At 36.9% G+C, this 12619-nt stretch overlaps 2 protein-coding genes across 4 annotated transcripts; both read right to left on the bottom strand.

Annotated features, from left to right (window-relative positions):
• Positions 1–1622: 1622 nt before the first annotated feature.
• On the bottom strand, positions 1623–5789 carry LOC125212027 (la-related protein 1C-like). 2 transcript variants are annotated; one of them, XM_048112036.2, is made up of 6 exons: positions 4951–5789; positions 4018–4603; positions 3768–3915; positions 3595–3685; positions 2509–2580; positions 1623–2231 (listed from the first exon to the last, which is right to left on the bottom strand). In XM_048112036.2, the coding sequence occupies exons 1-6, from the start codon at positions 5383–5385 to the stop codon at positions 2094–2096; spliced, it is 1470 nt and encodes a 489-aa protein (XP_047967993.1). In that variant the 5' UTR covers positions 5386–5789; the 3' UTR covers positions 1623–2093. The 2 variants fall into 2 exon arrangements, with proteins under 2 accessions (XP_047967993.1, XP_047967992.1); XM_048112035.2 differs by having other exon boundaries at positions 4936–5788.
• A 3039-nt stretch (positions 5790–8828) lies between these two features.
• On the bottom strand, positions 8829–12337 carry LOC125212028 (la-related protein 1C-like). 2 transcript variants are annotated; one of them, XM_048112037.2, is made up of 6 exons: positions 11657–12337; positions 11117–11546; positions 10876–11041; positions 10699–10789; positions 9649–9720; positions 8829–9452 (listed from the first exon to the last, which is right to left on the bottom strand). In XM_048112037.2, the coding sequence occupies exons 1-6, from the start codon at positions 11978–11980 to the stop codon at positions 9330–9332; spliced, it is 1206 nt and encodes a 401-aa protein (XP_047967994.1). In that variant the 5' UTR covers positions 11981–12337; the 3' UTR covers positions 8829–9329. The 2 variants fall into 2 exon arrangements, with proteins under 2 accessions (XP_047967994.1, XP_047967995.1); XM_048112038.2 differs by having other exon boundaries at positions 10876–11020; positions 11657–12332.
• Positions 12338–12619: the final 282 nt, after the last annotated feature.

The following is a 12619-nucleotide window of genomic DNA, read 5'->3' as shown; positions in this document are numbered from 1 at the left end:
AGGCCCGACCGACATGCTCGACGAGTACCTCCACATTGGCGAGTCTTCAGCCGTCGAGTGTCTGCTGAATTTTTGCGCGGACGTTAGATCGATATTCGGGGATCACTATCTTCGGAGTCCGAGCCCCGAAGACTGCCAGCGGCTGATAAATATGCACGGGTCGGTGCACGGGTTCCCTGGGATGTTGGACAGCATAGATTGTATGCATTGGGAGTGGAAGAACTGCCCCGCCGCCTGGAAGGGGATACACACTTCAGGCTTCAAAGCCAAACATCTCACGATGATCCTTGAAGTTGTAGCTGACTACCGGCTGTGGATATGGCATGCTTATTTTGGAGTCGCCAGGTCGAACAACGACCTCAACGTCCTCCAGTCGTCGCCTCTGTTCAACGATCAGTGCAATGGCGTTGGTCCCGCCATCAGTTTCGTCGCCAACGGCAACCAACACAATATGGGATACTATTTGGCGGATGGGATACACCCAAACTGGCCCGTTTTTGTGAAGACGATCAAGCATGCGATCAGACCAAAGAAGTCCTACTTTGCGAGCCGTCAGGAGGCAGCGCGCAAGGATGTTGAGCGGGCATTTGGTGTGCCCCAGAGTTGATGGGGGATGGTGAAGGGTCCTGCACGGTAGTGGTATATTCCCAACATCGGCGACATTTGCACAACATGATTGTCGAAAGTGAAGGGGACGAATTGACTCAGTGGACCTACGAAGATGATACGGGAGCCGGTCCAAGCCACGGCGTGGCCAGCACGAATGTGAACATGGGGGTACCTCATGGAGAGGTTGAGCGGTTGCGCGCATTTGCCGACATGCGGCAAAGAGATGCCCATATTCGACTTGAGGAGGATATCATCGAAGAGGTTTGGACGCGGAGGGGTGGACGTTGATGTGGTTGCTTTTTTTTATTGACTATGTAATTTTTTTTTCCGAATAATGTATGCTTTTTTTTAATGAAATATTCGCATTTCCCCGTTCGTATTCGTGTTGAAATTTTAATTCCGTAAATTGAATAATTGTGAATTTTAATTTTATTGCGGGAAGTCTTAATTAATGGATGTCCTAGTGGAAAGTCCTAGTGATGTGGCAGTAAAATGGGAAGTCCTAGTGATGACGTGGCATGAAGTTTTTGTGGGAAGTCCTAGTGGGAGAGACGCCAACGGAGATGCTCTTAGAGAGTGAACCTATGGATCCAATAATGATGCGACCCACTATGGATCCAAACTATTCTTGAGAAGGGTGGTTGAAACCAGAACTTTCACTAGTATTTATATCCAAGTTTATAATTTCATTACCTGAGCATAATTAGTAGTACAGTTAAAGGCATGGACTTATATCTCAACCAATAATTCACGTGATATTTCATAATCTCGCATCAATGCTTTTGACACTATTATATCGTTCAATACAATGCATTTAATACTATTTGGCCTCTGCCCAGCCACTTGTAAAAAAATTAGATTCATACCCACACTATATAAAACTACTTTTATCTTTCTCAAGGTGTTGAATGAAACTTCCTGTCAAACAAAATATATGAAAACGTAGACAAATTCAAATATAACCGAAAACAAAGGATCATCACCTTCTCAGTACTAAAAAATGCAACACAACCTTCAGGCGAAGAAATAAGTAATTTATAACCATAAAGCATCCACAAATGCCCACGCAGCAAAAACATCAGCCACGAAATAGCGAACAATGGCATACAAAAGTCGAACCCAATATTTTAAAACAAACTGTCCATTATTTTCTATCCTCCTTTGTTCTTCACCAAGCTTAGTGTTTTTATTTGTCTATAGAAATCATCCCATCACATATATTAAGATCAAAATCAACTATCTCCCGGTAAATAAATATCCAGCATAAACGGCTGGTCGATCTTTCATCAGGTTCTCTCCAAAAAAATCACAGAAGAAGGAAGAGACAGAGAGTGATAGATAGAGAGAGAGAGAGAGAGAGAGAGAGAGAGAAACAAAAGTTCAGCACTGTGGGTGCGGTGTGCGTCATCTGAACAGCTTGGTCTGTCGTAAAAGATTGTGCCAGTGATTCCACATTTCTAGAGGAAGGCGTGGGATATGCCTCTCTATTTGGCTGGTTTCTCATCCAGTGTTGCAAGCATATTCGGACTGAATCCGTTAATTGATTGAGGACTCATTACAGTGGCTTGAGAGGGTGGCATTATCCATTTCATCCAATCTCCTTTGCGCCTCACTTTATCACCCTGCAAAGCAAAGAAATTCTCACTTAAGCTAACTCGAAAAGTAGCTAAAATGTTATCCATCCTAGCATAAAATACTATAGTAGTGCAGTGGGACTAGAAATTCAATATAAACCAAATAAAAAAGGACCAAACCATTCAAGATCAATATAGTGCTAAATACTAAATCCAATATAAACAGAATTTGACTGAAGTTGATTATCCAATGTAATTAGAACTGCCCTGCCTCACATGGGAGACATCATGGTGACGGATACAAAGTACTATCTTATTAACTCACCTGCACTTCCACAGCATTCGAAGATTTTATAACATCCAAGATAAGCTGAATATTGTCTGTCAGCTGCATGACCTGTAAGCATGAGTTACAATAAACAAAACATATAAGGAGAAGATTGTGGTGATGTTAAAGCTTATATCAAACAAAAATAAAATAAAAATAATTGAATAATGGCAAATACAGTACAGGATCAGTGAGTACTGTTCTGACAACTAAGAGTATCCAGCCTAATATTGTTACAGAGTCAATTTACAAATATTTGACAGAAAAATCTTCATATATCTCAGCTTTATAACAAATTAGATTAGTTACAGGTGGTGCTAAATACTCCCCCCGTCCGATTAGAAGGCCCATTTCTTGGCAGCACGGGTTTTAAGAAATGTTAAGAAACATGGGTGGAAAAAAGTAAGTGGAATATGGGTCCCACACTCCCACTTGTATATATTAGTTTTAAATGAACTGTGAGTTGGATTAGTTAGTGGAATGTGGGACCCTATTACCATTTATGGTAAAAGTGAACCGGACTCCTATTCGCGAACGGACTAAATTGGAAAAACGGTAACCCTATTCATGGACGGAGGGAGCAATTCACAGCAGAATTTGCAAGCCGCCTACTGAAACTAGATTTTTTTTCTGATGGTGAATTGGAAGTGAGAGCTTTGGAAGGCACATGAAAAAATTATAAATGGTATTTCCAAACATTTTAAAATCCTCCAATATAATACTCCATATGACCCTTCATAAAAGATTTCTAGCAACCTAGGCCTAGAACATAATCTTCTAACCAACTTGTGGTTTAGATTAACTCAGTATACACTATGCACAAATCTTGTGCTATTGACATTCTTAAGGACATTGATCCCTTTTATGAAGGTACCAAATCTCACCAAAAAGATTCTTTCCATTCTCATTCATTATATATTGAATCAACTAGTTCCACCAAAAGTTATAATCACACAATTTAATTTCCCAATTTTGATTATTTTTGGGGCCACTCAATAACTTGAAGGCCCATAAAATTCAATATAAAAGACAAGGAAAGAGAAAAAACAATTAAAATTTGAAAATCGATTGTGGTTTTCTTACTTTCTTGAAGCCTGCTATTAACTTAATAGGAACCCATCCCTCGCCATCCATATTCTGACGCAAGAATGTGTCTTTTACCAAGTTCTCGTTACTACAAGACATTAAATACAGTAGATATGAGCTAAAGAAATAAGACCTAAATGCAAAAGACAAAAGAAACCACCAAACGGTACCTAAAATAATAATCAATCTGATTCACTATCTTGGTAGGCAAGTGAGGATCAGGCATGGGGAAAAACATGGATGGCATTGGAACCATAGACATAGGAGTAAGTGAATCTGGATGAGGTCCAGGGACATAAAACACAGGAGATGGCATTTCTGTATATTCACCAAACAATTGTAAGAAGAAACATTATGTTATATAAGCTCCACAAATACATTCTACACACTCAAAAGATTAATTCAAAAGAGCAAACTCACCGGTATAAACCACAGGTGCAACAAAAGGTCGTACAGCAACCGGAGGTGGGGGAACAAAAGGCGTGTTAGGAGCTGGTCCACGTAGAAAAGGCCTAGAGCCCGTTCGCTGTTGGGATCCATGACTTTCTCTATTATGGTTAAAACTTCGATGACCCCAATCTTGTTTTCCACCACGTTCTTGATCACGTCGTCCTCCATGGTGATAAGAACCATCACCTCGAGTAAGTGGCCCACTATTATTCCTTCTATAAGTACGTTGTTGTTGTGGTTGTGTCTCATTCGCACTATAAGATCCTCCTCTTTGTGCATTGTCCTTATTTTTTGTGTTGTTATCCCTAGAAGGTTCTCCGACTGAAAGTTTACCTGTACTATGAGTCAGAGCATCAACCGTTGAACCATGTTGTGGAAGAGGAGCTTGAGAAATATTGTCCGTAGATGGCATGTGCGGACTAGAGCTGCCACTGCTATGCTTAGCTGACTCTCGCTTGGGGCGAGAGGAGTTAACATGGTTCGAAACTGATTTTGGACTTGAGACACTACTACCAACTTCTTTTGGTGAAGACACAGATCCTCCAGTCAAATCCTCCTATACATCACAACACAAACACAAACACAAATTTACAGATAATATTTTCATTTTCAACAAACATTCAGAACTAAATTAACACTAATATACATTCATTTCTTTCAAAGTGTAAAATAATATAGGCATAACATTCAAGTTCAACAAATCAAATAGTACATAATTCTATATATAGTAGTAGTAATAACAGACATAATAAAATCAATATGCAAGGAAAAAACATCGATCCTGAAAAATAGATTAGTAATAAAAATCATTCAAGCTCATAATAATCTAGATGAATACGAATATAACGAATCAGATTAAATTGAAATCAATGCACAACGACCAAAAACCTGTGAGATACTGACTGATCCATGAGAGAGAGGCTTGAGAGAATATGTAGGAGATTTAGGGGATGCACGAGCAGACTCGGACAGAGCTGGCCACAACTCAGCACCCATGACAGCACCCACCGCCTTGGCAGCTGCCCCATTGGATGGCTTGTTCCACACTGGCTTCTTTCCGGCCTCCCCATTTTCCAGCTGAAAATCTTCACCCGCCGCCGCGGCAATACCATCATCCACCACCGTGTTGACTTCTTTGACAGGTAAGGAATCCGAAGACGTTGAAGAAGAGGAAGTCAAAAAGTGTTCCTGATCAACGATTCCCGAAATCGGCATAGACGGAGGAGAGGCGGAGGGGGAAGGCACGCCGCGCGCCGCCGACGACCTCCTTGATTGGCGGCCCCTGGGAGAATTCTGAGCTTGGATAGGATCGGAGGAAGCGTCAAAGGCCGTCGACATCCCAAAATTAGGGTTTTCTTCCTCCACCAAATGAGGGTTTTGGTACTCCCCAATTCAACAACTCAGCAAATTCGAAGAATTAGTAGTAGCTTTTGGAATCTGATTCCAATACTTGATTGGGTTAGCGAAATTTCAGTGGATCAAAACTCAAGACATCACTTGGATTAAAGCCGATCAATTGAAACCAAAAGAAAAAAAAATCGAAGGAATAGAAATGAGAAAGAAAAAAAAAATCGAATCGAATCCAATCGAATCAATCAACGAACATTCCAAAAATCGATCAGAATCGAAGGAAAGAGCGGAGACGGAGAGATTTTTCTCGTCACTGAAGTTTCCTTCTTTTTTTTTTCTTCTACAGAGAAACAAACCTCGACTCTCGCTCTTCTCTCTCTCTTACTAGCTTTGTCTTTTATTCTTTGCTTAGCACTAAATATTACCACCGCAATTTCTTTTTATTTAATTTTGAGTAAAAGTATAATAAAATAACGTATGTTGTCCAATTGTACGTATCAAACAAGTGTATTAGTAGTAACTAAATAATCATGATTTAAAATTTAAAGTACTTAGGTCCATCTCTATAAATAGGTGTGAAAAAATAAATGTGATTTCCTCCATTAAATTTTCGGCAAGTTAAGTAAGTAGGATGTACACTTCAGTTTCACAATTACTACGTTGAATGTATATATGAAAATATTAATTATAGTAGGATTATTTAATGCCAGTGAAATCAAGCAAAAGAATTAGAATTTATTTTCACGCCTTAAACTGTCCTGACTCTCACCAAAAAAATTCCAGATTTTATAGTAATTTGTTTTAATGAGTCTATAAACTAACTGAAATACTAGAGCAGTATTAACAAAGTAAAAAAAAAAAAATTAAACTTAAATCGGGATAGAACGTGCATACTATGCATAGAAATATGTAGTGTAAATATAGAAAGGAATGATAGAGTTAGAAATATGTAAAAAATTGTACTTCTATAATTTAGATATTTATTCGATTCTATTAGTACTCCTATAATTTAGATCTTTATTCGATTCCGTTTTAGGTTTATTGTAATTAATTTACAAAGTGGTAAAAATAATTTGTCTAGAAAGGACAATTAAAAGAAATTGTCGCAATTGTTTTAAATCGTTTTTTAGAAGATAGCCTAATTCAAGTGGCTTGATGGGACTCTTGATGCTAGTAGACAGGACACTACACGCATACACAACAGATTCAAAACGTGTAAGAGTAGTAATATAGAATTATAATATCAATAATTAGTCATCAATTTAATTTTAATTAATTGATTGTATTTTCGGATAAAATTGCATTTTGAATATACTGTATTATTGTTGTAGATTCTCGTGCAAGAAGAAAAAACCAGGTAAATGAAAAGCTAAATTTAATTTCTTATGTACTCCTATAACATTACGATCAAACGTTTTCATTTTTTTACATTTTCTCTTTTAACATGTTCATTGTAACAAAGCAATTTCCAAATGACAAGAAGACGAAGGAAAACTCTTGAGGAATAATGGAGTGATAAGGTATGTTATTCACCTTCCAATGCATTCATTCTTATGATATCAAAATGTTAGTACATTTGTGAAGTACGTATAGATTGGTATGCATAATTTGAATTAGTATCTAGGTCATCCTATGCATTGGAAGGTGAAAGTTTGGTATGCATGGTATGAATTCACTAATTCAAACCATGAATACCAGACTTACACGCATACAACCTGTGTGTAATGGGCATCGGCACTGCATGGTTATTTGGAGAGATGATCGGAAACTTCATCCCAAAGTGAAATATTGTATGTTTTAAATTTGATGACTTTGAGTGATAGCCTATCGTACTCTGAGTAGTCGTTGTTTTCTGTAATACTCTCTCTATCCTATAAAAATATAGGCATATGAAATGGCACAAAAATTAAGCATAAATGATAGTTAAACTAGTGTTAGTGGTTAGTGGTTAGTGGGATCTATATTATTATTAGTGTTAATTTATTCAGTTGTAATGGTGGGTTATAGTAGTATAAATTGTAAATAAATTGATATATATTGGTAACGAGTGGGGAGAACTTTCCATAAAGTGAAATGCTCATATTTTTATGAGATGGACAAAAATAAAAAGTGCATAAATATAATTTTAAGAGATTAAGGGAGTATACATTAGTGGTCAAATAAACTTTTGAATAACTATCAAAGTTAAATGTAAGAAAGCTTGGTACTTTTTTATACCGTTAATGCAGTCGAGAGAGAGAGGGGAGGAGACTAGTTAAAGAGAATTGTCGAGAAAGACCAAATAAAGAGAGAAAAGTTAAAATGAATGAGTTAAGAGCATTTATATTTCTATATCTCAAAATTTGGCTACACAATGTGAAAATAAAATTAGTTGTCAACTAATAATTTTGATTATAAAAATGGCGTATTATTATATTACAAAAACTGTAGTTTAGAAAATATAAATGGTGGAACTAACAAATCTTTTTGGTGGATCTAAATCATAAAGTGATCGTCTTATAAAGAAAGAAATCAAGAATCATATACTGGTTGAAAAAATCGTCTCGGTCAAATTGTGCAGCTTAAATCTTCTTATTCAATTAATATATTATTGTTGGTCAAAACAGAGGAAGAAGAAAAATCATCCAATGAATTTTAAGACTACGCGAGGAGGAATTTCTATGAAAATAGGCTCGATTTTACTAGTTTCTCACATACGATTTACAACGTGAAACTTAGGTATATAACATGATAATTTGTTTAAGGGTGTTTGGTTATAGATAAAAGAAAAAGTGAAGGGCAAAGGGTGGAATGTCATTGTCATTATTATTTGATATGTTAGGTTGGAATATAAATAATTTAATGAGTCCCTTTATTTTCTTTGCCATGTTTTTCCCATTGATAATCATTTATTTTTTTTCTTCTCTTCAATTCAATCGTTGTTTGTTTCTTTAGATCTTTTACAAAATAACGGCTCAATGTGCTATACACATTATAAAATATAAGCATACTATATATCAATTTATTAAGCTAGAAGGGCAAATAAAGAGCTAATTCCCCTGGTCGCAATATCCGACAAATTGTAATTAGTTAAAAGTTAAAACCATAGATTTTATTAGGGGCATGTACCTAAAGGCTACAGTTTTTTAATTGATCGAGATCATGTCCATAAATAATCTTGGTTAATTGAGAGTAATTCATGAATTTGACTACAAAAGTAGGAGGAGCTAGATAAATTAAAACAAAGAGATATTATTCCACAATGCTATGTTGAAAATCAATCTTCCCAAAGATGGACACATCCCATTCTTTAAAGTTTTTATTTACTTAGAATGATTTTGAGCTGCCTTTTATATTTATTTATACATAAAGTATTAACTAAGAGAAAAGCTAAACACATTATTAAAATGATGGAACAAAAAGGAAAACAAATAAACAAGAAATCAGCCATAAATGAAGAAAACATGAAACACCTTCAACAAATCCAAGCATTGGCTCACAAATTGGACTTATTCTGTACATATCTCATTTCTATGAATTATAAAGCTAGGCAAGAAGAAAGTAAAGAAAAAACTCATCGGAAAGTTGGAAACAAAAATTGAACCTGAAAAATCAGGCTATAAAGTCACAAAATTCCAACTACAAATAATTTTCTACCAATTGTTCTCTTATTTGTGATTAACCAAGAAGTGAAGCCGCTGTCAGTAAGGAGAAAGACATCATTCCGTCACACATTTGTGATCAAAATCAGATGCCTGCTGCTTAAAATAATCGTTCCGGCATATGCTGCCAGGGTTCTTTTTTTCCTGTTTTCTCCTAAAATAAAAGCAAACAAAATTGTGCCAAGGGGGGAGACATGGGGATTGTTTTCCATTCAAATGCATCTTGGATAAATGCACGCTACGCAGTTTGGGTGGCTTGAGTTCCCATACGGCGTTAAGCAGGGCAGGTCTCTAGCCAATATCTTCTAAATAGTTATTCTGACTAGAAGCATAAACTGCAGGGCTTGTGGTAGGATTTTGAGTAGGCGGCATCAACCATTTAAGCCAATCACCTCTGCGTCTCACTTTATCACCCTGCAGGCAAATGGAAAGGGGGAAAATGCATTAAGCGACAGACCAACATAACTAAGGTCCCAAAGATTTTATGAAAAAACATTGATCTCGCAGACTTATAGCACAACTAGCATTACGCCAATATGATTTGGACTAATATGTATGTATAATAGGTATGTTGGAAGTAGTGGATAAAGACTAAAGGTCATATATTTACCTGCACTTCGATGATAGAGGAAGCTTGTAAGGCATCTAATATAAGGTGAATATTGTTTGTCAGCTGCCTGACCTGTAAAATTGATGAAATGTAAACTGAAATTTACAGCAAAGGCTAAAAACCATCCCATCAGACAAGTGAGTTTATATGGATATCCCAGAGAGCAAATTCAGACATTGTGAACCAATAAAAGAAAAGGAGATGCAACATATCCCATAGTTTGTCAAAGGACTATAAACTTCCAACATCACAATGAATAAATGAACATAATCCATTGATATAATTAAGACTACGATCCACATAAGCAAAACAGACATCTACTTTGACCCCCACTCAAGATATCAACTCATAAGCACATCAGGAGCTGAATATGTAACAGTAAGTACTCTAACTAGGGCATACCATAATTCTTATGTATAAATATGAATATATGATTACAGAAGTACAATCCAAAAGACATATTTTTAAAAAGTTAACATATTTACTGTCTATAATTAGTTAGTTTTATTTTCTTTATGAATAAATATAGTACTCCCTCCGTCCCACTCAAGATATCCACCTTTCCTTTTGTTTGTCCCACTAAAGATGTCCACTTTCTATGTTTGGAAATAAATCCATCTCTTCTCTCTCCTCATTAAAATATTCAATCATCTTTTCCACTCTATTTTATCACACAACTACTTCACCTAAAATCCCGTGCCATTCAAGATTGTGGAGGTATTGAATGGGACGGAGGGAATACTTATTAAGAACCAAAAGTATCTTATCACATTTTTTCCAACAATTCAAAAACTGATTTTTTGAAGAACCAGAGTAAATAGTTAAGGATTTCACCTGTGTCACAACTTTTTTAATAAATAGAAACACATTTATCTCTACTTTATTCCTTCTCCCTTACTTTATTCTCTCCACCTAACACACGAAATAAAATAGCATAAAATCCCGTGCCGCCCAAGGGGTCATCTTCCCTGGGACGGAGGGAGTATTCACCATTGAAGTTTGCCAGAACTCAAACATCAAACTAATAACAATATCTTGTAGGCAACTTACTTTATTGAACCCAGCAATAAGGTGAACAGACACCCATCCTTCACGGTCCATGTTCCTGCGCAAATGTATGTCCTTGACCAGGTTCTCATTACTACAAGACAATAGTGAGAACAAATAAATAAGAGGCTCCACTTAGAAGAAACCAGGAAATGAAGGCCAAACACAAGTAACAAATACCTAAAATAATAGTTTATCTGGTTCAAAATCTTGTTAAGTAAGTGAGGATCGGGCACAGGAAACAAAAGTGGCGTATATGAGACCATAGGTGGCGGCCTTGGTGAATCTAGGTGGGGGCCAGGGACAAAAAATACCTGTGGCATCTCTGCAAGATTCATCAAAACATCTGCATCGTAATTACATGAAACACTATTCTACCTTGGTAAACCATGGGATTCACAAAAAGGTCACATAAACATACCGTGGTAAACCATGGGATTTACAAAAGGTCGCATAACTACTGGAGGAGGTACAAAAGGCCAACTTGGGGCTGGGCCGCGTACAAAGGGCCTAGAACCATCTCTCTTCTGAGATGCAAAGCTTTCCCTCCGATTATGATCACGTCTTCCACCGTGTCTATGATGGTAGGAACCATCAGGTCGAGCTTGTGGCCCATTATTATTACCCCTAAAAGAACGATGCTGTGACTGCTGTTCATTACCACCAAATGATCTCTCTCTCTGCCCAGAATTTCCAGCATTCTGCTTCTGTGATTCAGCTAAAGCTCCTATGATGCAAGGAGCTTGAGATATGGTGCCATCAGCCTCAAATCTGATGTGTTTCATACTGTAACTGCCACTCGTAGCCGTGTGGTTTTGAGGAGAGATGCTAGTGTCTGATACTACTACTCCCTATAAAAGAATTATAGATTCTACAGATATTTTGTTAACAACATGAAACGAACAAGAAAGGCAAAAAAAGCATTATAAACAACAGAAACATAAAATTGAGATGATGAAACCTCTCCATTTGACGAAACTAGCGGAGACTTGGGGGATCCACGAGCAGTGTCCGAGAGAGCAGGCCAAGCCTCCGCCCCCATCACCGCACCAACCTTGCCAGCTGCCCCACTCGAAGACTTGTTCCAGACCGTCTTCTTCGGCGCACCAGCAGCAGATTCATACGCAGTCAAATAATAGCGCGAATCAGGCCGTTCGTAATCAACAATGCCCACAGATGAAGGGCCAGGAGGCGAATACGCGCCTTGCGCCTCCATGGACTCCACGAACATGCGATAATGATCCTCATCAAAGAAAGTAGACGGAGGCTCCAACGACGCTGCCATCCAAATCAAATTTAGGGTTTTTCGATGCTTTTACGAAATCAAACTCCTCAAGCAGCAGTATGCGAATCCAATTTCGAGAAAAAATTGAAAGAACAAGGAAATTGATTCCAAAAATGGGGTTTCGATCACACAATTGTGAAAATCAGGTATTACACCTTTCCCTCCCAAGCTAGTTTTCTGAGAGAAACTATGAAATGAAAAAATTACTGTAGGTTTTCACCCACATTATTAATTTTCCCCTATGAAATTTGATCCAATTAAAATGTATACAATCCCTCAAAATCGGAGCTAATACGAATTCTAAGTCTATACTAACAAATCTTTTCCAAAATTTTGTTTCATTTCATCAGCCCTTAATATTTTCTTTTCTTGCATGATAACCTTTGCTTAAAAAATTTCAATGTTATTATCATCATATGCATTCAAAAGCAGCTACGATTATTCAATTAAAATAAAAAAAATGGAATAATAGCAATTTACATTTCGCCTTTTCTTATTTGTCAAATACTTATTTTAATTAAACATATCGATTTGAATATCGTTAAAAGACAGATATTTTATATGTGAATGAGACCATTGAGAAAAATTGAAACTTTGTGATTTCATATTTCAATTTCGAAGTTCATGGGATAAATTAGA

Source organism: Salvia hispanica, chromosome 3 (assembly GCF_029641045.1).
Source record: "Salvia hispanica isolate PSC_SH4W2 chromosome 3, Shi_PSC_v1, whole genome shotgun sequence".
Classification (NCBI taxonomy): Eukaryota; Viridiplantae; Streptophyta; class Magnoliopsida; order Lamiales; family Lamiaceae; genus Salvia; species Salvia hispanica.
The sequence above is the reverse complement of the archived record's forward strand: the minus strand, read 5'-3'. Positions and strand labels throughout refer to the sequence as shown.